This window comes from Suillus paluster (genome assembly GCF_016628075.1).
Source record: "Suillus paluster strain FC165 chromosome Unknown EDB91scaffold_1, whole genome shotgun sequence".
Lineage (NCBI taxonomy): Eukaryota > Fungi > Basidiomycota > Agaricomycetes > Boletales > Suillaceae > Suillus > Suillus paluster.
Window position 1 is genome coordinate 964686 of NW_024537561.1, and position 19242 is coordinate 983927.

The following is a 19242-nucleotide window of genomic DNA, read 5'->3' on the forward strand; positions in this document are numbered from 1 at the left end:
TGTGCGAGAAGCCGGTCAATATAAAGATTAACGGACGCCATGAGTCGGGAGAGACGGAAATAGGAACGCAAATATAAACGCAAAGTGGCCTTCACTGAGTAGAACAACAACAAAGGTGCCGAAGAAGCACATGCGACGCCACCTGACGGATGACAAAAAAGATAAAACTGTCATGTCTGACAAGAAAAAGAGCTAGAACTAGCAGAAAGAGAAAGTCGGAGAGAAGCACGGGACAGCGGGATTAAAAAAATTGCAAATGGATATGAATACAACAACCCAGGAAGTCAGCTCAACACCTCAGAGGAGCAACGCTGGTCATATGCAAGGACACCAATGGGGTTGAGCGATGGTGGGACGACACGGACACGGAATCCCGGGTTCCCGCCAATGTCGGAGGCCCCAATCACCTCCCACTGTAGGCTGATGATCGACCAAGCGGCCACATCGATAAACATATCCCGCATGATAGCGAGCCGTTAAGAAGAGAAATCGCCCGGAAGAAAAAGGAACAATATATAGGGGATTGCCACACGAAGATAAGGATAGAACCAGAATCCCAAGGCAGCGTCGTGGCAGCGGAAGCAAAGTATGAGAATGGAAAAAAAGGTCGTACCTTGTTTGAGATCGTACCTACAGAAGCAAATAGTCAGCCGTGTTCCGAGCTTAGAGAAGTAAAAGAAATTCTTGGCCAGGCGGTCATCGGTTTCCTCCCCGAGGGAAAGTCAAAGCCAATGCAGCAAGAACACAACCAAAACAAAAAAAATAAACAGATACGTACATAACTTCGTCGTCATCATTTGTCAAGAAGGTGATCGCCGTACCCTGTTTGCCCGCACGACCTGTACGACCTGCACCCCCGTTAATCACTTTAAAACTTAGATAAGGGGAGATAGATTACATACCGATGCGATGCACATATGCCTCAATGGTACCTGCCATTTGGTAGTTGATGACGAGACTGACATCCTGGACATCAATACCACGTCCAGCAAGATCCGTGGCAACAAGAATATCGGCGTCGCCGGAACGTAGTGACTGGAGCGAAGCCTCACGCTGTTCTTGTGTCTTTCCAGAGTGCAGAGTTGCCGCAGACCACTAAATTCAAGTACACATGTCAGCGAACAACTGTGGAAATGACAAAAGAACATACCCCAGCGCGTGAAAGGTCTTTTGCCACCATGTCTGCTGTCTTCTTCTGGTTGACGAAGACAATGATCGGTGACGGATATTGGCCGCTGTTGAGAATCTCCAGCATCACTTGCCTGTAATTGCGCAGAATTAATATTGTGCCACGAAGAGCATCAATGAAATGACAAACTTCTTCTTCTCATCTCCATTGACAAATTCGACTCTCTGATCGACGGTGTCGACCGCACGACCAGCTTCACCGATAGTGATGGTGGCAGGTCTCTTGAGATATTTCCTCGCGAGTCTTTCAACGGCAGGCGGCATAGTCGCACTAAATAGGGTCGTTACCCGAGTGCGACCCTTCTTTACTTCCTCGCCGTCGACGTCCATTGCTCCAGTATCCTCGCCTGCCATTGTCTCGCTCGGGAGCTTGTCAAGGATGAACAACAAGTCCGTTTCGAAACCGAGGTGCACCATGCGGTCAGCTTCGTCCATGACGATGTAACGACATTGAGAGAGCACGAGCACATGCCGCTCTAGCACGTCTTTGAGACGTCCAGGCGTAGCGATGATAATCTCGGCTCCTTCACGGAGGTTGAACTGTTGTTCTTCCACTGCGCGCTAAACACATGAGAATCAGTACAAGCTCCGAGACTTGAGAGGATTTGAGACGACATACACCACCGACTATGGACACACAGGTGAAGCCCAGTGGCGACGCAAACTTGCGTGCCTCAGCCTCGATCTGCTGGGCAAGTTCACGCGTAGGGGCGAGGATGAGTGCATAGGGACCGAGGTGACGGTTCTCGTCTGTGAAAGGTGGCATGTTGGAGATGAAGGTGAGCATAGGGATGACGAAGGCTGCTGTTTTTCCGGAACCTGTCGCGGTATTAGTGCATGAGGTAGGATAAACAGGAAAAAGCTGTACCTGTCTCTGCAATACCAATGATGTCGCGGTTCTGCAGTCCGATGGGAATTGCTTGTCGTTGGATGGCAGAGGGCTCTTTGTAACCAATCTTCTCGATTACACCTAATATTTTTTCTGGGATCTGTGACTCTGTCCATGAACGCAGGGGGTGGGGTATCGAACCACCTTAATATTATCGTTAGGGCCTGCGGCCTAACACATAGGGATAGCCAGACATACCTCGAGCAGCAATGCTAAAGTCCTCCCTGAATATCCGCCAGTCACGCTCCCTCATCTCTTCCAACGGCTTCTCCGACCAATGCCTCTCATCAATACCGGTCTTCGCTGCCTTCCTTCTCTCCATTGCATCCGCCAAGTTTGCAGCCCCTCGACCAATCCTCTCACCACCACCATCGTCAAATCCACCAACGTGGCCACGACCAAACATCACCTGCGCACCCTGACGGTTCGCACCAACAGCAACAGGAGAATCGCTCGAAAACGTGTCTTCTTCTACATTCCAGTCAAAGACGAATTTCCGGTCGTTCATTTTGCGGATCTTGCGCTTCTTGGTATTCACACCAAGATAGCGATCACGTACGGCACTGAGGTCGCTCTCAGTCATGGGAGGTACGTAGGATGTACTGGGCTCGGAAAGAGAGCCGTTCCCGTTCCCATTACCGGCGCTATTACTATTGCTTATGGGTGCAGGGGAGGCGGTGGAGGAGACAGGGCCAGAAGGCGGGTTTGAGTTTTTGAGACGATCAGCCCTTGGACCCGTCGGAGCATTGGGTATGTGTTTCGCTGGGGGCTGCGTGCGGCGGTCATCTGGAGGTGGACCGCCTCCTCGACCTCTCCGCCCATGGCCATGGCCATGTCCATGTCGGCTATCCTTTTCGGGATGTCCATATCTTGACTCTCTGTCGTCATCTACATAGCACATCATCAATACAAGTGGCTCGGAATGAGAGGAAATCATACGTCGACCAGGAGCACTGCTGTACCTAGCAGCACGCTCCCTTTCTTGGTCGCGCTGCCGCACTTCCTCAGCTTCACGTTCTAGGCCTTCACGGTCCATTCGTGTCCTCTCATCGCGTTCTCGTTGCTCTTTGAGCTCTCCGGCACGTTTCGCAATAGCGATCTTTGCACGCTCTTCTTTTGAGAGGAATTTAGGCTGATGAACTAAATGAGTATCTCTTGTTTTAATGACACGACCAGACTCGCCTTCGAAGCAGCCTCACGCTCCTCCTTCTGTTTCTGCAGCAAGGATTCTATGGAAAGTGGTTCTGCTCGTGCTGCCATTACAAAGTTCTCCTAGATGTCGGACTCAACGACCTCGACCGTACTTGAGAAGAAGCGTTAGGGTTCCGAATTGGGCGATGGAGCCCTTTGTCGGGGCACGTGCAGCACGATGAGCACGCGCTCATCTATTTCAGTGATTTGATCCAAAGTATCAATCCACCATCGAGCTCTAGGACAGTGATGGCACCCAACGGATTTGACTTGCGTATGCAGTCCCCTCGCCCGGAGACGCCTGAGCCATCATCCAAGCAGGGCAGGCGAAACCCCCAGCTTGATGCCCAGTTGCTTGATGCTGACGGCGCGATTTCTGACAAGGTATGTTTTTACTCGCATTCCGAAATTGCATGACGGTGCCGATTGATATTCATGGTTTCTGCAGCTCGAACGCTGTCTTCGTCATATCTTCGCCAAGTATTGCACACCATCCCCAGCGCGTCCCCTAAATCAAGACTCCGTGACTCTCCTCACACCTCCTGATGGTGCTATTCTTGATACTGCAGGGCTAGACGCGTGGGCACAAGACACAAATGGTGCACCGTTTAGTGAAGAGACCAAAGAGGAGCTCAGAGAATTTTTGGACGTCAATGAGGAAGGCGAGCTGACGTGCGTGATATCCCCGTTCTTTCATGCCTCACGCTCTTCTATCATACATATGTGTGGTCGTGTCATTTGATCGATGCTGATTCTCGCATTTTCTGTAGGTTCAGAGGCTTCGTGCAGATATATCAGCTGCAGACGGAAAATGACGAGGAAGAAACATGGAGAGATCTGGTACGTGCAGCGATTTCTCCAAAATTTCTTTCTTATACGCATCCTCTTTGTTCTGTCAACATCGGTTCCGTTTCATTTCACTGTTCCTCGCATCCTATTTCCATCCTCTCGGATCCTTCATCTTGGCCACTCTGCGTAAAGGGATAAAATCGACTCAACCCTGCGTTCTCAGTCAAACCATGGATTTGATCGTACACTCACCATCGTCTCAACGCGTCGGGAGGGTGAGGCAGAGGGCGGTCATACGCCTCTGATAATGTCATGTACGTCAGGTTGCTCTCATTCCCTATCTGTACGCGAATACCAATCACTTCCACGTAGGAAGATACCACAAAAACGCGTACAACCTTTTGATACGCGGTGAAAATACTAATCACAGACCAACCATGACTTTACGATGCCCATCCTTTGATTGCTTATCTAACTGGAGATACCCTCCGTACTCATGACTTTGTCTGACCTTACGAACGCGACACTCCACATCCCTCCCCCCTGCTGGATGATGTTCACATACTAGACATAATCACATCTAGCGTCTGCTTGTTTTCATTCCAACTGAGTAAGAGAAAATTTAATAACAGAGGTAATTGCACCAACAAAAAATGACATAGCATCAACCGGATGACGACCAATAATCCCAACACCCACATTTCTGATCTTTCATACAGCCCATTGTCAATCTTACTTGATAGCCCCTGTGACCCCATCCCACCTTCCACGCCACACCTCCACACCCTCCCACTCCCCAGCGTCCCATCCAACACCAACACCGGCGCGTCTTAGCCTCTTCTCGGGGATGCGCTGGAACAAAAGTCCCCACTCTTCACCGGCACGTGTAAACGCTGTCGTGATGAGTGTGGGGTCGCGCCTCTCGACGGCAAGGTAGATGACCGGAGGCTTGCTGATCGGATTTCTGGAGGAGTTGGGGGATATGGAAGGGATTGCAGGAGACGATTCAGTTCGGGAAAGTGACGATGGTGGAGAGTGAGCGGGGGAATATGAAAGAGCAGACAGCGCGTGGATTGTCTCGAATAGAGGAGCAACAAGTGCCGTATCATAGATCGTATCGCTCGATACAATCAGATCGAATGGCGGGGCGATGACATCGCGGCCATTATCGTCCCTTCTTGGCAAATGTGCTGACGATGTGATCGACGCAGGATCGTCCCATATCCACCCCGTGGGGTCAACGCCCCAGTCTAGCTCACGCACATGGATATGCCCAGGGACGAGGTGCGCATTGGCATTAATGTTGGTGCGCAGAACGGACGCGCAGACGTGCGCGGTATCCGTGGCAAGGACATCATATCCTAGAGAGGCGAGCACAAGACTAGAATCCACGAAGCACCCGTCACATGAGAGGCGTTAATGAGGGTGAGTGATGCTCTCCACACTCATCCATGGACAATCAGACGCACGCCATGAGGCCGATTCCGCTGCCCAGTTCTATGGCCTTGGGGCGTACTGTATCATACAGAACCGATATATCACTAGTCATTCCAGTTGCAACAATCTTCCTGGATTTGCTCTTGAATTCGGCAGCAAGGTAGATAGATAGGACTTGGGCACCAAGCCATAGAGCCGTCCCGTTGCTTGCACCATCATCTCGCTGGACGAGGTGAAATGCAATGTTTTTAAATGGGTATGCAAGGACAGGGAAGTGTTTGGTGTGGTGAGCTGGTGGGGTATCCGACATGGAGTAATTCGGTTCCAATAGGGTAGTCAAATTTTTGCAATAAGGTGAATAACGATACTAAGTAAAAGTATAGAATGACCTCGTCCTCCCGTACTAATCTGCCAGTGCTATGTCAATTCCATCTCCAGCCTTGCATGTAGGGTGCCATCGGAGTCTACATACATGGTATTGCTACAACAACAGGAGCCAGTTCAAGTCGTCAAAGGAGAAGAGTCACAAAATATGTCAATTGACAAGATAAATGCACCGGGAAAACACTTACTCGTACATCAGCCAATTGCCCAACGAAGCATCGATGGACGTGCAAGTTCTGTGAGAATTGCTCGTGTTGCTTTGAGATCAACGTAGCCAACGGGGGAGCAAATAAAAACCAATCAGGACGTCTTGCCTTCGGATGACTCGGAACAAATCTGCACTTACCCCTCAGGTGAGAGCAACATAGTCTCCTCCAATTGAAACTTTATCAGCAGACCCTCAGGTGGGGTTACACAGTCAGGTTGCTCCTTCTGGGCCTTGATGAAAAGTGCGGCATTTGGACGCGCTGGCAAGCTATGCCAAGAAAGACCAAGCCTGACGCGCAACTTCGCCTCATCCCCTGTATAGAAGAGTAAATACCATATGCGTCCTGCGGAGACTGGTACGTCATCATACGAGTGCGAAGAGATATGAATTGCATACCTTTCGCAATCAATTCTATGCGCATGTTCTGTGCAATGCGCAAGCGTTTCTGGAACATCCTGATCCGGAAATTGGCAGTGAACTGATTCTCGGGCAATCCATCCCCTTCATGCACTTGGATTTCATCTGGCGGGCAACCCAAAGAGCGGTTCAAAGGTTCATCCTTGCCTGGTTGGTGCTAAATGCTCAATGCTCTCTCGGAAAGGGCATGACCAGCGCTTACAATTACTGTTGCCTTTCAAATTCAACTTCATAAATAATGCATGATCGCTCGTTGTCATGCACGCGAGACGCACGTCGGATGCAGCAGCAGACGTGTATCTTGGAATGAATTTGAATAACGCCCAAAGGACTTGTGGCCGATTATTCACGATTGCCCAATACATTGCTGTGTGGCCCTCGATATTGGGTGTTTGCAGGACGTCGGTAAACTCTGCAGCTGGGAGAGCAGCAGCGCAGGCGTTGACTATTGGGGTGATAGAGGCAGGGGTAAAATCGGGAGTGGAGACCATATCACGGATGAGCGATAGAACGGTGGCCCGTGTCTGCTTGATTCGTATCTGGGAAAATACAGGTGGCGGTCTGCATTGGACGGAATCTGCTGATAACGAGGACGTAGAGACTGCGTCGTACGAGGGAGGTGCGCTAGCATCGGACTTGTTGTCATTTGCAAAGAGTTCGAACTTGGTATTCATTGGTGAAGCGAGTGAGGCGAAGATGAAAATAGGGGCCTGCTAATGATGACATGAACACATGCACGGATGGACACAAAGGTAAACACTGGACTCGCAACATTTCACCTTCAGGCCTCCCTAAAACACGTATGGTATTATGCAGTGATCATTGCGCGATTGGTTGTACGGACCGTATGCTTCGGACTGAGAATGTCTAAGGCACGAGAGGCGTGAGATGCAGTCGCCGTTGCTTTTCGAAGAGAGGGGCATCTACCCAGAAGATTGATGCCTCAATATATTGGGAAGATGCCCCTCTCTTCACGCCACAATGACAAGCTTGAAGCTTGTAGGGTTGTTATCTGAGGCCACAACAAGGTCAATCAGTCCCTAGTACTCAAGCTCAGAGCGACTCGTCGACCTCGTCTTCGTGGCGTCAAGGGCCTAGAATACAGTATTTCGGACCTCAGAAGTAGGACAGCTACGCCTATCACTGTCAAGTAAATCTTGCTGCCTGTGCTAGATCAAGGCATATGTTCTAAATCAAATTACCACCATGCAGTTGAGGCCTGGCGTATTCTCTGGTTGCTGGGAATACAGATGGATAGCTGCGTAGTCGTTAGAAGTCCGAACCATGCACGTTCCGAATTACCCATGATTGTCCTACTAATGCTCCGTTCACTCTTTGTGAGCCTCGTGCCGTTCTGCGAATTGCTCCATATATGCGATGAGTTGGTCCGTCTCTTGTTCTGTCACGGCGTTATATATGGACACTCGGACACCTGACGGATGAAATGTCAGCGACAAACTATAGACAGGGGGATGATACTTCATACCTCCTACGGAACTGCATGGAAAAAACAATGAAAACGGGTCATGGACGACACTCGAAGGATGTACTAACCGGTGACCTTTAAGACCCTTCATGGCTCTCTCCTCTGCACCAGCAATGAACTTGCCTAACATCCCTTCCCCAAGGACATCGAAGACAACATTCATCTGACTGCCAGAGCCTTCCTTCACTTTACTTTTAAAGACGCCTTTGGTTTCACCATCCTTCAGTGCATCATAAATCTTCTTTGCTTTACGGTTTGTGAGGCCCGCATAATAGTCCAACCCTCCCAGCTGGACCATGTGCTCAAGAACGAGACCGGTCACGTATATGGAGAGCACTGGGGGAGTGTTGTACAGGCTGTTATGATCCGCGAGTGTCTTGTACGAAAGGCATATCGGAACTGGAATCGCCCCGAGCCTGGCAGCGGCGTCAACGTCGACGATACAATCATTTCTGACGATTAGGATGGTGAGACCGGCGGGGCCAAGGTTTTTCTGCGCGCCAGCATATATGATGGCGTGATCTGAGAGATGGGGAATTGGTCGTGACATGAAGGAGGAGGAATGATCCCCGACAAGAGGAAGAAGTGCATCTTTTGGGAGAAGGTGGAAGGGAAAGGAGGCTGGTGAAGTTTCGTCAGGCGAAAACTCCACGCCGTCCACAGTCTCATTTGCGCAGTAGTAAATGAGAGCTGGGTCCTTGGAGAAGGAATACGCATCTGCAGTTGGGATGTTATCAAAGGCTTTCTTATCTTTAGAAGATTTGCGAGAATCGGCTGCAATGTTGACGCTCCCTCCCATGCGCCTAGCCTCTTCGGCTGCTTTTTTGCTCCATGACCCTGTGACGACATAATCCAGTACTCGGTCTTCGTCTTTCAACTCAGGGTGGAGGAGGCGGTGTCGCGCCAGCATGTTCAGCACGACAGCCGAGAACTGCGTGGACCCACCCCCCTGAGTGAACAAGATGGAGTGCGTGGGCTGGACGTCGAGAAGCTTTCTGATGTTGTGTTCGACGCCTTGTAGATACGTAGTGAATTCTTTGGAGCGATGCGAAATCTCAGCGATACCGATGCCAGTTCCGTTGAAATTTAGCAGGCCTTTGGTGACTTCCTGAAGCACGGAAGTGGGCAGAGCAGATGGGCCTGCACCAAAGTTGATGGCTCTCGATTCCATGATACGAAGACTTCCTTGGAATAGTTAATGTTGTGCGCCGAGTATTTTGACACGTCGAGGTCAAAGAGTAACCTTGCTTGGGGTTAATATGACTCAAACGCTTCACATAATGTCCCTGAGTCAGGCTTGAACGAAGAACACGATCTATGATGAACGACTCCGATTGAAAAAGGCGGAGTTGCTCGACGCAGAACGGTTCTTCCTTCATGTCATGCATTAAAAAAAAAGTGATTACGGCTATACAAACAGTCCAGTAAAATATAATGGAAGAGTCATGGAGGAACCACTGAATTTCAAAAAAAAAAAAAACACTCAAATGCGGGCTTCGCCACCGTTGACCCCATATTCGCCCCGTCTCTCAGCGAAAGCTGGGTCAGGCTTACGCACATCACCGACCAACTCTACTTCTTCATCTATGCCATCTGTATAGGACTGACCGCGGTCAGTTGCGGGGTTGACAGTAGGTAGCTCCTCTTCACGTCGTACTCTCGGGGGGTGTGGCTTATGAGACATCGGTGATGCTAGCGAAGGAAAGTACTGGCGATATGCGAAATATGCAACAGCCAGTCCGAGGATGGCTCCAGCTACAACATCGTGCCAGTGGTCTGTGAAAAATTAGATCAGGTCAGAAACAGGTAATACTGAAAATCGACTAACGTCGGTAGTCCATGGTGCGGGAAATGGCGACCAGGATGGCTCCGCAGATTGGAGTGACGGAAATCCAAGCTTTGTGCTGGGGGAAATATTTTAGTGCATCGCTGGAGTGGAAATCGTTCGTTCACTTACAGTGTGGCCTCTGGTATCGAAAAGGTGCATCTTCCCGGCCAAATAATACGAGAGGAAGCCAAGTCCGGCGTGGGACACTGGAAATATCTCACAACCTGGTTATATGCGTATTGACATGACGACTTACAGCTGGAATGACCGCTAGGGAAGCTGCGCCAACCATCGATCATGATAGATTCGTCGGTGTTTGTGCAGATCGCATCTGTCGAGAGTCCAAAAGTGGGGTCATGGGAGCCTGGAATCGGCATGCATCGTGAAAGCAGATCTACAGGTCCGCGTAAAGATGTGCACGATATGAGGTGTTGCATAACACTGACCTGGACGAGGGCGGCCAACAGTGATCTTTGTGAACTGAGTGATGGCCCCTGTTATTGCAAGTCCCAGGATGACTATGCATTCGTGAGTATTGTCAAGATTTCATATATATATAAAGAACCTACGACCAAGTGCGCTGCAATGGTAATCCCAGAATGACCGAACAGTGAGTAAATTCACCACCAACTGAATGACGAGTGGCGCTACAGCTGCAATGAAGTACAGGGCAATATCCTGTCCACAAACATATATTACGGTGGACTTTGAGGAACTGATATGAAGCTTACCGGAACACGTTCCTTGACTGCAAACCTGGAACCACGAGATCAGGGCGCCTGACGCAGGTCAGAACTATGTTTCAACTCACGGGAAAAGTATGCTGCGTTGATCAAATTAGCAATCATTTTGTGTGAAAAGAGATAGGATCTCACGTTTCATCGTTCACTGAAAACCCCCGTCGAAAGCCGTGGACGCCGTCGAGGGCGAAGAAAACAATCCTGGTGGAAAGCCGTCAACAAAACTGGTTAATTCGTGTACGAGCGGGCGATCTCACGCCAGAAGAATTGTGATAGTCCTGCACAGAGACGGGACACATTATGAGTATGTATGGAAAGTAATATGAAATTGATGGACGGACCAATCTGGAGCATAGGACCTGATTAATGACATGCGCCTCTTCTTGTCAGTTTGCTTGGTAGTCCTATCATAATTTGAGTTATTCCAAAACTTGAGGGAGGCCATCGTTGTTTATCGTAAAATTGCTCGTCGTCAATGAGGGTCAAGGTAGAGGACGCATGGGAGTAGCAAACAAATAAGTTACATATAAGACACCCGGCTTGGCACTTGGCATTAGAGAAAACGTTCCGACGGCACAACTTCTTTTACTCCAATCGAGGTCGACTCGCACACTAGTACCTTCGCACACCTTGTGCAGCATATAACTGTGGAAAATCTGGAGGCACTACACTAGAGCCCAAGTTCGATCACAGCACCGCAGCCGCGGCTGTCCAAAATTCCAAAACACAGCATCACCTGTCTCGATAATTCAGCATGACGTCCATAGAGAGCGCATACGACATATCACAAGACTTTCGTTGGAGCCCAGGTGAACGCGTCGTTCACGCTTTACTCAACAGGACTCACACCGTGGATCTAGATTATGACACAGTTTTAGAACAAATTGCTGATGCTGATGTAGTAGAGCCCAAGTGCGCTCTTCTACCTAACCAAATCCACGCGTGTACGACTCATCGTGTTTCAGGACAGAATGGGACCTGCTACGCGACATGATCAAATACAAGGTGGATAAGGTGATTGAGCTCGTTTGATGTGAGCTCTTTGAAGCTTGACTTCGACACCCAGAATATCGCCCTCTTTCTAGCAGATCCGCCGCCTCGCAATGTAGAGGAGTTTCAACCACTGTCTGAAGATCTCCTTAAACTCGGTAACTTGAAGTTACCACCATTCCCGCTTCGCGAACAGAATGATCTCAACCACAACGAGGTTCCGAAAGTGTACATGAACCAGCAAGAAGCAGACGAGATCAAAGCTTTCATTTTCAGGCAAATGCATGAATTTGATGAGTATGCACACATCTGCGGTCATCGTCGATCTCTAATCGCAGATCGGTTTAGTGATCCTCCTTTCACAATTCAACGCGTTTGTGAGCTCTGCGTACGGCCAAAACAACATTATAAAGCTCTCGGGAAGTATCTTCGAGCGGTGGAGAAATCATTGCTGGTTACGTCCTCGTGGAACGCTTTCCCCGCGGAGTCCAGCCAAGAATTCCCATCAATATCTTCACTATCCATGACAGCTGGCTTACTATCAACTCCGACTACTCCACTCTTCTCTCCCATAGCCTTTTATCACGAAGATGCACGACGCTCAAAGTCACAAAGTCCTCCTCCGTCACCACTAACACTAAGTGGCATGGAATCTATGGGGCACGTCGAACCCTTGGAAGGGATGCCACCCAAAGCACTTGGCCTGGTGGATGAATTGGACGACCCAAGCCCAGGCCACTTGAGTAATCATCCAACAGCTCTTACAGCTGTGACCACGGTGAGCTCGAAGCCTTTCTTGGATAGCCTGGAGGCAAGGTTTGTGAGAGGAGAGGGACAACATGATATGGGGGGCAGTGATCAAAGAATGGCAGACGGAGTAGGGGATAAGGAAAATAAAGGCTGATGATGTGTTTGCATCTGAACTGGGAACAAAAGAGTAAGAGCTGTGACATATACTCAGCGTGAATGTGCGCACCACGATCAACGGGATGCATCTATCTCATTCAAGTGAAATCGCGCTTGATTTTCTCAAGCATGGCGGTCATTCGAAACTTCATATTGGGTTGCCCCTTCTCGTGCCCTCGATCTCCAAAGGAAGCACCGCGCCCTCCTCTGATGTTCCCTCGGTGCGGATTGGCTCCGCGAGAAGGTTTTGAATCGTGTCTTTTAGGATTCGCCTTGTACGTATGAAGGGAATTGCGCGAGTAAGCTTGTCTGCTGAGTTCTCGAAGTGAAATCCCGTCATCCGCTGAAGTACTTGAGGCTGGTCGCTCCTTGCGCTCGGGAGTATTTGAGGGACAAGTGTCTGAATGTATTTCTTGATCCTTGGAGTTTGGGGAATCAGATTCTTCTGAGTCACTGCCATCACGGATTTCGTTATGTGCGGGGGGTGGGCCGCCATCGGGGAGAGCTTCAGGTTTTCGTTGAAGAGAACCTTCCCGTTTTTTCTGGGCTTTCCACTGAGACTTTATCTTCTTGCTCTCGACCCATGACTGCTTAAGCTTTTTGGCTGAACAATAATCTCAGTATAATCATGAAATGAAACTCGCGAAACCCACCTCTATTGATTGGAAGGTGACCAAAAGTCGGAGGCTTTTTGCGTTTAGTTCCTTCCACGATCATCGTTGCACCTCAGATTTTTGACCGGGCACCCGCTGGAGTGAATCAGATGCTGACTAATCACTGATTATCCAAGTTCGGAGCCGCACCACACCTATCAAGCGCATTCTTTCTCTAACGACCATCTTGTCTCAATACATCCCCACTCAGTTCTCAAATCTATCTATTTCTTCACATCGCATGAACGTGCAGAACCTCAACGCTTTCGGTGAGTCTGCTTAACAGATTTTCTCCATAAGCTAGTTGGCTAACTGGGCGCTTTTCAGATCCTTTTGCTGACGAGGGTGATCCTCTCGGAGGCAACCAAGACGTTGGGTCCCAGCAGAATTATCTTCATATCCGTATTCAGCAGAGGAACGGAAGGAAGACTTTGACCACGTTGCAGGGATTACCCAAAGGTGAGTTTGAGGGCTTTTTGCCAGCGCATCATCCTCTGATTCAGCTGTTAACAGAGTATGATCCCAAAAAACTCTTGAAGGCTTTCAAGAAGGTAAGTTAATGCTATGCCCTCCTACAGGTTGGACGCTAACAAATTGTCATAGGAGTTCGCTTGCAACGGCACACTCGTCGACGACGAGGAAATGGGACAAGTCATCCAGCTTCAGGGTGATCAGAGGCTTAAGATTGTTCACTTCCTTACGGAGGAGGGCATTCCGAAGAACACCATCAAGCTGCATGGGTTCTAGTTCATGTCGTTGAAGGAGGTATCCAAGCTTTTGAAGTTGACGCCAATGTTTCTGTCAGTACGGTTCTCCTTTTTCACTTACTCGTGGATATGTATGTCGTTTGTACCACCACCAGTTGTTGAACAATTAGATGTTTTCTCATGTACTAAGTTTTCAAAAATCTGGACTTCGCGTATATTTTCAAAGACATCAGAAAAGATGAAGCAACATCTATAAGGCGTACTGCGTCGAAGTGAAAGTTGTCTCTCAGACGCGGGAAAATGCAACTTATCTTGCGCGAGCTTGAGTTGTGCTACTCACTTGACTTTATCCAGTGGCCTGTTGAATCCTCCACGACTAAGAGAAGGTACATATGAGTGAACGAAACTTGAGATTGCGAGCGTACACGTACCGATTCATGTACTGACGCCATGTCCTTATCTTCTTGATATCGACGGTGCCTTCTTGGTTGCCCTCGACGTGTTTGCCCTGAAAACAATGTAAATCTTAAATCGTAACGAGGTAGAAGACCAACATACCTTTGTCGTACCAAAACCTTTGAGTCCCATTGCAGCCATCATAGCCTCTTCATCGGCGTCAGTGGCATCCATGGTCTCCCCTTCTTCAGATTGGGCATCTGGATCGAGGTTGGGTCTCCTTTGAGAAGAGGAGGGACCAGCATCAGTAGATGGGCCTGAAAATGATGACGATAATGAGAAATGCTACCGCAGAGTAGTATGAATGTAGTCTAACCTGGAGGTGGAGTTCTTGCTTGTGAAGGCTTTTCTGGAAGCCTCTCTGCATCATGCCTGCCAACTGGTTGTCGGTGGTCACGTTGATGCCCTAGGTCCTTGTCTCTTGGCTCCTTGTCCCGAGTGGTAGGCTCGCGCCTCTCATCACGTCTGTCAGGCCGCCTATCATCTCGGCGGCTGTCGCGGTCGTAGTCCTCCCTTCGCGAGCTCTTATAATCTCTATCTCTGTGATGGCTGTCATGATCTTGTCTATCTGGATTGGTGGGATAAGCTGTTTATGTGACGCTGTAATACAACTTCGACGTACCCCTCCTTGGACTGCGGGACCTATTGTCTCGTTTACGACCGCCATCCCTTTGACCTCCAGCTCTGCTGCCTCGTGACGAACGATCCTTCCCCCGGTCACGGTCCCTGTCATCTCTTTCCCAGCTGCGCTCCCGCCTTCTTCCGTCGTGTCTGCTTGACATGATGGTTAATGTCTAAAGTACATGTGATCACGTGGTGTCTGTACTGCACAATTTCTCGTACTCTAATTTGATCGCTCTTGTTCTGCGATGTTCAAGTCAACAGCAATTCGGCGCACGAGTGCTGCTGCACGGCGAGTGGATGGTATGTTCAAATACTCCTATCTTTTACCTTTTTCAGTAGTGTGATTTTTCTCAGAGGGCAGAATACATATACAGCTGCGAGAGCTACCGCGTTCAGCTCTCCCCGCTGACGTGCGCAGACTATGCATTCGCGACAAACTTCTAGGTGTAACAGATGGTAAGTCTCGTTACCTGTAAAATCCGACGCATATAACGCAGTTCATTTCACTAGTCGCCATCGACTACCACCGCTTCCTCCCCACAGGCCGAGCATACCTCACCCTCACTCATCCTGAGCAGTTGTACAAGAACCTACAAGCCCTCGACAAATCGTCCGTGGGAAGTCTACCAATTCACGCCGTGTCAGCCCCTCCTCCACAATCCAACCCTGGACGAGTGAACAGGAACGGAACGCAAGGCAAAGTTTTCTCTGGCAATGGTCCTCATGGCGCTATTCACTCTCGCATGAAGCATGTCGTCATCTGGGGCTTTCCGGGAAAAATGTCTGAACAAGCTGTTGGAAATTATCTGCGTGATTTTCGACTGGATGGTGTGGACGGTAAGAGTGGGGCCGTGAAGGTGGAGCTGTACGTTTAGTCTCATGACTGCCAACCGCGACTGACACATGATTCTACTTCAGGCCGACCAACACATTCTCCTTGTATTCGCGGTACTTGGTTCGGCCTACGTCAACTGCTGAAGCTCACCATGTTGTCCGGCAACTACACATGACATATTATGAGCCAGAACACTGGGGAAGGAAATACCAACTACGTGCTCGTGTCGTATACTGAGCAACTGTATTATCCTTTCGGCTCGGGTTGATGCATCTTATAAATTAGTATTGCATAGTTCACATTTTGATGTCTGTCTCGCGGGCAAGAGTAAGAGTGTAGAGAAATCAAACCGTAATAGCCAGTACGTTCACATTCGTTCAACTTCCATGTCGTCAACGCGTGAACGAAGATGACCCTGCAACATTGTCAATGATTGGATCACCTGAAACCGGGATGAACATACCAGACGACCGTTATCCCCTTCATCATCTGGTGACCGTCCGCGTTTCCGTGAAGGGACCACCGTTTCAGTTTCTTTCCAGTCGCCGCCTCCACCAGCAACAGCACCAGGTCCTTCTTGTGCATCCGCGTACCGTTCCTCCACTTCTCTCCGACGCTCCGCCTCAGCCCTCTGCGCTTGTGCACCCCATCCACCTCGTCCAGGATCATAATCCTGGCGGTGTTCGTCTCGTACCTGACCACCACTCTTCCCCCGTCCAAACTGCCTGCCCTCCTTATAGCCCAGGTCCAAATCACACCGGATGATACGCTCGTCCAGCTTGGTGCCGCTCACGTACTTCATACTGGCAAGGGCTTCTGCATGGGTGTAGTACTCCACGAAGCAGAACCCGCATGGCGTGCTGGTCGGGTCTGAGGTCAGTTACTGGTCGACTGCATATAATGACTATGGATAGACAAACCGTGTGTTTCGGTCAAGACCCATGATAATTCGCTTGATACCCCCGCCGTCCTCCGGGCTGGCACATTTAGTGAACAACTCGTATATTTGCTCTTCTGTGGTATAGAAACTTAAATTACCAATCTATGTGGGCAGTGAGTTATGCTGAGGTATATGGAGGAAAAAACCTCACGTATAGTGTTGTAGATTTGGAGAGGAGGTCATTCTGTTTCGCTCGTTCTATTCTGCTCTGGGAGTCCTTAGTAATTCGAAGGCTGATCCAGAGCCTGAACGACGTGTGCCATGGTCAGAAAGCTAAATGTCAAGAAGACCAACTCAATTGGGAGTTATACATGTAGATGACCAGAAAGGAAAGGGTTTGCCACGACCACCAACGCGTCAGCTTCATCCAGGGCTCGCATCTACACCATACGCCAAAACATTTACTTGACATCATGGAGGACGTAGGAATGGAGATTCAGAAGGAGGTACGTGTCTTAGTGATCAAGAAAGATACTCAGTCTCATGGAATCATATCAGGAGCCTACCTTCGAGTCTGTCGTGACCGAGAAGGCCGCTTTCCATAAAGAATTGCAAGAGGAAGACTTGTATACCAAGTACAAGAAGCTAGCGCGTCATCTGGAGCTCTTCGATATTCAAGAAAGCTACATAAAGGATGAGCAAGCGAATCTCAAACGTGAGCTCATTCGTGCCCAGGAGGAGGTGAAGCGCATCAAATCCGTCCCTCTCGTCATCGGGCAATTCCTGGAGGCAATTGACCAGCACACTGGTATCGTGGGTTCGACCACTGGCTCAAATTACGTCGTGCGCATTTTGTCGACATTGGACCGAGAGCTGCTCAAGCCCTCGTCGTCTGTTGCCCTTCACCGACATTCAAATGCCCTTGTGGACATTCTTCCTCCAGAGGCCGACTCTTCAATAGCTATGCTTGGAAAGGAGGAAAAACCTGATGTTTCTTATCAAGATATCGGCGGAATGGACTTGCAGAAGCAGGAAATACGTGAAGCGGTGGAGCTTCCCCTCACGCATTTCGACCTTTACAAAAAGATTGGTATTGACCCGCCTCGCGGTGTCCTGCTTTATGGGCCACCTGGTGTGTTACTTCTAAGTCCGGGTGGCTGGCGTTCTAATGACTAGTATACAGGTACGGGCAAGACTATGCTTGTGAAAGCAGTTGCACATCACACCACTGCGTCTTTCATTCGCGTGGTTGGCAGTGAATTCGTGCAGAAATATCTAGGAGAAGGCCCTCGGATGGTCCGTGACGTCTTCCGACTTGCCAGGGAGAACGCCCCTGCCATCATCTTCATCGATGAAATAGATGCCATTGCAACCAAGCGGTTCGATGCTCAAACGGGAGCGGACAGAGAAGTACAGCGTATTCTGCTGGAGCTTCTCAACCAGATGGATGGTTTCGACCAAGGAAGCAATGTCAAGGTAAACATCTTCCCAGTTGGATCTCGGTCTTCCTAATTCTTTGCGACTATGACAGGTCATTATGGCAACGAACCGTGCAGACACGCTTGATCCTGCTTTGCTTCGTCCTGGTCGGCTTGACAGGAAGATTGAATTTCCTCTACCATCAAGGCGCGAAAAGCGCCTCATATTCCAAGCCGTGACTAGTAAAATGAATCTTGGTCCAGACGTAGACCTCGAGGATTGTATGCAGACTTCTTGTCAATAACGCTACCACTTTGCTGACCATATCATCCAGATGTGTCAAGACCAGACCGGTTATCCTCCGCAGAAATATCTTCCATTGCACAGGCAGCTGGTCTCCAAGGTCAGCTCAGCTTTTTCTGTCAGCTCCATCCTTAGTAATGGCTCTGGGTCCAACAGCTGTACGGAAGAACAGATATATTATTCTTCCCGTTGATTTCGAGGAGGCGTGGAAAGTAAGTTGTTTGTGCCTTGTTTGGCCCTATGAGTATATAAAACTCTCACGCTTTTTCTCTTCAAAAGCAAACCGTCAAACGCTCAGACGACACTCACGAGTTCTGTGAGTCCTCGATTCATCTATTGCGACAAACAATACTGATTCGCTATCGTCCATCCAGACCGGTAGTATATTGCATCGTAAGCACATTTTGCATTGTTTTGGCGACGCGATGCTGACCTGGACATGCAAGATACCACTGTATTCTACGATTGCAATCACATTTATTCTTCGCCTTCGCGTTTATGTCCGCAAAACCAGAGCTCTGTCACTTTAGCGTCCCTCTGCTTTCATACGGAGAGGCGCTCATTCTTATGAGCGATATAAAATTCCATCCTGTGCCAATTTTTGCCCCACTTGCTTGCCCTCGTGGAAGAGCTTAAGGCTCAGAGAGCAGTGAGGTTCACACGCAGGGCATATCCTCGGACTAACATCACTATCCCTCGCTTAGCTGACTCGGATCGTTGAAGCTAGTTAGTCAAGAGGTGAGTGGCAGGTTATGACTGCGAGGACTATATGCTAATCACACCTAACCACAGTAGCTGAAGCAATATATTTTGTCTGATTGCGTGCGAGATTTATCAGTGCATTCTTCTGATGCTCTTCGACACTCTGGGCGGCGTCGCTAACACACGACCGTCCTCATTTTACAGGAGCAA

At 49.3% G+C, this 19242-nt stretch overlaps 13 protein-coding genes across 13 annotated transcripts; 5 read left to right on the forward strand and 8 right to left on the reverse strand.

Moving 5' to 3' along the window:
- Positions 1-580: 580 nt before the first annotated feature.
- On the reverse strand, positions 581-3421 carry EDB91DRAFT_23146 (P-loop containing nucleoside triphosphate hydrolase protein). The gene is made up of 9 exons (XM_041326541.1): positions 3260-3421; positions 3017-3209; positions 2276-2965; positions 2057-2221; positions 1808-2007; positions 1319-1749; positions 1151-1262; positions 903-1095; positions 581-848 (listed from the first exon to the last, which is right to left on the reverse strand). The coding sequence occupies exons 1-9, from the start codon at positions 3335-3337 to the stop codon at positions 697-699; spliced, it is 2214 nt and encodes a 737-aa protein (XP_041184378.1). The 5' UTR covers positions 3338-3421; the 3' UTR covers positions 581-696.
- EDB91DRAFT_23109 (uncharacterized protein) lies at positions 3316-4659 on the forward strand. The gene is made up of 5 exons (XM_041326540.1): positions 3316-3652; positions 3717-3940; positions 4039-4108; positions 4281-4371; positions 4430-4659. Coding segments are annotated over exons 1-5 (522 nt in total). The 5' UTR covers positions 3316-3517; the 3' UTR covers positions 4432-4659.
- A 9-nt stretch (positions 4660-4668) lies between these two features.
- EDB91DRAFT_1093280 (uncharacterized protein) lies at positions 4669-5815 on the reverse strand. The gene is made up of 2 exons (XM_041316800.1): positions 5527-5815; positions 4669-5438 (listed from the first exon to the last, which is right to left on the reverse strand). The coding sequence occupies exons 1-2, from the start codon at positions 5802-5804 to the stop codon at positions 4790-4792; spliced, it is 927 nt and encodes a 308-aa protein (XP_041184380.1). The 5' UTR covers positions 5805-5815; the 3' UTR covers positions 4669-4789.
- Positions 5816-5829: 14 nt separating this feature from the next.
- Positions 5830-7405, reverse strand: EDB91DRAFT_23151 (uncharacterized protein). Its single transcript, XM_041326542.1, has 5 exons — positions 6706-7405; positions 6483-6650; positions 6225-6429; positions 6067-6135; positions 5830-5975 (listed from the first exon to the last, which is right to left on the reverse strand). The coding sequence occupies exons 1-5, from the start codon at positions 7175-7177 to the stop codon at positions 5912-5914; spliced, it is 978 nt and encodes a 325-aa protein (XP_041184381.1). The 5' UTR covers positions 7178-7405; the 3' UTR covers positions 5830-5911.
- A 60-nt stretch (positions 7406-7465) lies between these two features.
- EDB91DRAFT_1093286 (pyridoxal phosphate-dependent transferase) lies at positions 7466-9267 on the reverse strand. Its single transcript, XM_041316801.1, has 3 exons — positions 8058-9267; positions 7990-8000; positions 7466-7935 (listed from the first exon to the last, which is right to left on the reverse strand). Exons 1-3 carry the CDS (start codon positions 9158-9160, stop codon positions 7832-7834), a joined length of 1218 nt encoding a protein of 405 aa, XP_041184382.1. The 5' UTR covers positions 9161-9267; the 3' UTR covers positions 7466-7831.
- Positions 9268-9455: 188 nt separating this feature from the next.
- EDB91DRAFT_1093292 (PAP2-domain-containing protein) lies at positions 9456-11089 on the reverse strand. The gene is made up of 11 exons (XM_041316802.1): positions 10899-11089; positions 10815-10835; positions 10693-10758; positions 10629-10640; positions 10549-10573; positions 10387-10495; positions 10264-10335; positions 10074-10211; positions 9947-10023; positions 9818-9893; positions 9456-9765 (listed from the first exon to the last, which is right to left on the reverse strand). The coding sequence occupies exons 1-11, from the start codon at positions 11000-11002 to the stop codon at positions 9473-9475; spliced, it is 993 nt and encodes a 330-aa protein (XP_041184383.1). The 5' UTR covers positions 11003-11089; the 3' UTR covers positions 9456-9472.
- EDB91DRAFT_1093294 (PPP4R2-domain-containing protein) lies at positions 11090-12546 on the forward strand. Its single transcript, XM_041316803.1, has 5 exons — positions 11090-11366; positions 11418-11469; positions 11523-11571; positions 11624-11844; positions 11896-12546. Exons 1-5 carry the CDS (start codon positions 11312-11314, stop codon positions 12449-12451), a joined length of 933 nt encoding a protein of 310 aa, XP_041184384.1. The 5' UTR covers positions 11090-11311; the 3' UTR covers positions 12452-12546.
- Positions 12547-12551: 5 nt separating this feature from the next.
- EDB91DRAFT_1041667 (uncharacterized protein) lies at positions 12552-13170 on the reverse strand (the record flags this gene model as incomplete). Its single annotated transcript, XM_041312939.1, has 2 exons — positions 12552-13057; positions 13107-13170. The coding sequence occupies 2 exons, from the start codon at positions 13168-13170 to the stop codon at positions 12552-12554; spliced, it is 570 nt and encodes a 189-aa protein (XP_041184385.1).
- A 7-nt stretch (positions 13171-13177) lies between these two features.
- Positions 13178-14009, forward strand: EDB91DRAFT_1192547 (translation initiation factor SUI1). Its single transcript, XM_041320552.1, has 4 exons — positions 13178-13375; positions 13434-13565; positions 13620-13657; positions 13710-14009. The coding sequence occupies exons 1-4, from the start codon at positions 13348-13350 to the stop codon at positions 13851-13853; spliced, it is 342 nt and encodes a 113-aa protein (XP_041184386.1). The 5' UTR covers positions 13178-13347; the 3' UTR covers positions 13854-14009.
- Positions 14010-14149: 140 nt separating this feature from the next.
- EDB91DRAFT_1076549 (uncharacterized protein) lies at positions 14150-15051 on the reverse strand (the record flags this gene model as incomplete). The annotated part of the gene is made up of 5 exons (XM_041314870.1): positions 14150-14189; positions 14245-14321; positions 14372-14526; positions 14586-14837; positions 14892-15051. 5 exons carry the CDS (start codon positions 15049-15051, stop codon positions 14150-14152), a joined length of 684 nt encoding a protein of 227 aa, XP_041184387.1.
- Positions 15052-15138: 87 nt separating this feature from the next.
- On the forward strand, positions 15139-15965 carry EDB91DRAFT_1233352 (uncharacterized protein; the record flags this gene model as incomplete). The annotated part of the gene is made up of 4 exons (XM_041321089.1): positions 15139-15193; positions 15248-15349; positions 15404-15758; positions 15812-15965. 4 exons carry the CDS (start codon positions 15139-15141, stop codon positions 15963-15965), a joined length of 666 nt encoding a protein of 221 aa, XP_041184388.1.
- Positions 15966-16023: 58 nt separating this feature from the next.
- On the reverse strand, positions 16024-16939 carry EDB91DRAFT_1093305 (uncharacterized protein). Its single transcript, XM_041316804.1, has 5 exons — positions 16920-16939; positions 16820-16885; positions 16649-16770; positions 16192-16588; positions 16024-16143 (listed from the first exon to the last, which is right to left on the reverse strand). The coding sequence occupies exons 1-5, from the start codon at positions 16929-16931 to the stop codon at positions 16096-16098; spliced, it is 645 nt and encodes a 214-aa protein (XP_041184389.1). The 5' UTR covers positions 16932-16939; the 3' UTR covers positions 16024-16095.
- A 79-nt stretch (positions 16940-17018) lies between these two features.
- EDB91DRAFT_23691 (P-loop containing nucleoside triphosphate hydrolase protein) lies at positions 17019-18969 on the forward strand. Its single transcript, XM_041326564.1, has 7 exons — positions 17019-17114; positions 17167-17740; positions 17792-18084; positions 18140-18308; positions 18362-18430; positions 18487-18542; positions 18610-18969. Exons 1-7 carry the CDS (start codon positions 17082-17084, stop codon positions 18760-18762), a joined length of 1347 nt encoding a protein of 448 aa, XP_041184390.1. The 5' UTR covers positions 17019-17081; the 3' UTR covers positions 18763-18969.
- Positions 18970-19242: the final 273 nt, after the last annotated feature.

What these genes read in the sequence shown, in the direction of transcription:
- EDB91DRAFT_23146 (XM_041326541.1), bottom strand. Translation starts at nt 3,337, where the DNA reads ATGGCAGCACGAGCAGAACCACTTTCCATAGAATCCTTGCTGCAGAAA. An exon ending in CTTTAGCATTGCTGCTCGAG is followed by an intron (nt 2,222 to 2,275) that starts GTATGTCTGGCT and finishes GATAATATTAAG; the next exon opens with GTGGTTCGATACCCCACCCC. An exon ending in GTGTGTCCATAGTCGGTGGT is followed by an intron (nt 1,750 to 1,807) that starts GTATGTCGTCTC and finishes TCATGTGTTTAG; the next exon opens with CGCGCAGTGGAAGAACAACA.
- EDB91DRAFT_23109 (XM_041326540.1), top strand. Translation starts at nt 3,518, where the DNA reads ATGGCACCCAACGGATTTGACTTGCGTATGCAGTCCCCTCGCCCGGAG. An exon ending in AATGAGGAAGGCGAGCTGAC is followed by an intron (nt 3,941 to 4,038) that starts GTGCGTGATATC and finishes CATTTTCTGTAG; the next exon opens with GTTCAGAGGCTTCGTGCAGA. An exon ending in AAGAAACATGGAGAGATCTG is followed by an intron (nt 4,109 to 4,280) that starts GTACGTGCAGCG and finishes CTGCGTTCTCAG; the next exon opens with TCAAACCATGGATTTGATCG.
- EDB91DRAFT_1093280 (XM_041316800.1), bottom strand. Translation starts at nt 5,804, where the DNA reads ATGTCGGATACCCCACCAGCTCACCACACCAAACACTTCCCTGTCCTT. An exon ending in AGCGGAATCGGCCTCATGGC is followed by an intron (nt 5,439 to 5,526) that starts GTGCGTCTGATT and finishes CGTGGATTCTAG; the next exon opens with TCTTGTGCTCGCCTCTCTAG.
- EDB91DRAFT_23151 (XM_041326542.1), bottom strand. Translation starts at nt 7,177, where the DNA reads ATGAATACCAAGTTCGAACTCTTTGCAAATGACAACAAGTCCGATGCT. An exon ending in TTTGAAAGGCAACAGTAATT is followed by an intron (nt 6,651 to 6,705) that starts GTAAGCGCTGGT and finishes AGCACCAACCAG; the next exon opens with GCAAGGATGAACCTTTGAAC. An exon ending in CATAGAATTGATTGCGAAAG is followed by an intron (nt 6,430 to 6,482) that starts GTATGCAATTCA and finishes CAGTCTCCGCAG; the next exon opens with GACGCATATGGTATTTACTC.
- EDB91DRAFT_1093286 (XM_041316801.1), bottom strand. Translation starts at nt 9,160, where the DNA reads ATGGAATCGAGAGCCATCAACTTTGGTGCAGGCCCATCTGCTCTGCCC.
- EDB91DRAFT_1093292 (XM_041316802.1), bottom strand. Translation starts at nt 11,002, where the DNA reads ATGGCCTCCCTCAAGTTTTGGAATAACTCAAATTATGATAGGACTACC. An exon ending in CAGTCAAGGAACGTGTTCCG is followed by an intron (nt 10,496 to 10,548) that starts GTAAGCTTCATA and finishes GTTTGTGGACAG; the next exon opens with GATATTGCCCTGTACTTCAT. An exon ending in CCGCACCATGGACTACCGAC is followed by an intron (nt 9,766 to 9,817) that starts GTTAGTCGATTT and finishes AATTTTTCACAG; the next exon opens with ACCACTGGCACGATGTTGTA.
- EDB91DRAFT_1093294 (XM_041316803.1), top strand. Translation starts at nt 11,312, where the DNA reads ATGACGTCCATAGAGAGCGCATACGACATATCACAAGACTTTCGTTGG. An exon ending in AGACTTTCGTTGGAGCCCAG is followed by an intron (nt 11,367 to 11,417) that starts GTGAACGCGTCG and finishes CCGTGGATCTAG; the next exon opens with ATTATGACACAGTTTTAGAA. An exon ending in TCAAATACAAGGTGGATAAG is followed by an intron (nt 11,572 to 11,623) that starts GTGATTGAGCTC and finishes TTCGACACCCAG; the next exon opens with AATATCGCCCTCTTTCTAGC.
- EDB91DRAFT_1192547 (XM_041320552.1), top strand. Translation starts at nt 13,348, where the DNA reads ATGAACGTGCAGAACCTCAACGCTTTCG. An exon ending in GTTGCAGGGATTACCCAAAG is followed by an intron (nt 13,566 to 13,619) that starts GTGAGTTTGAGG and finishes AGCTGTTAACAG; the next exon opens with AGTATGATCCCAAAAAACTC. An exon ending in TCTTGAAGGCTTTCAAGAAG is followed by an intron (nt 13,658 to 13,709) that starts GTAAGTTAATGC and finishes AAATTGTCATAG; the next exon opens with GAGTTCGCTTGCAACGGCAC.
- EDB91DRAFT_1093305 (XM_041316804.1), bottom strand. An exon ending in GGTCTTGACCGAAACACACG is followed by an intron (nt 16,589 to 16,648) that starts GTTTGTCTATCC and finishes AGACCCGACCAG; the next exon opens with CACGCCATGCGGGTTCTGCT. An exon ending in AAGGGGATAACGGTCGTCTG is followed by an intron (nt 16,144 to 16,191) that starts GTATGTTCATCC and finishes ACAATGTTGCAG; the next exon opens with GGTCATCTTCGTTCACGCGT.
- EDB91DRAFT_23691 (XM_041326564.1), top strand. Translation starts at nt 17,082, where the DNA reads ATGGAGGACGTAGGAATGGAGATTCAGAAGGAG. An exon ending in CCTGCTTTATGGGCCACCTG is followed by an intron (nt 17,741 to 17,791) that starts GTGTGTTACTTC and finishes ACTAGTATACAG; the next exon opens with GTACGGGCAAGACTATGCTT. An exon ending in ACCAAGGAAGCAATGTCAAG is followed by an intron (nt 18,085 to 18,139) that starts GTAAACATCTTC and finishes CGACTATGACAG; the next exon opens with GTCATTATGGCAACGAACCG.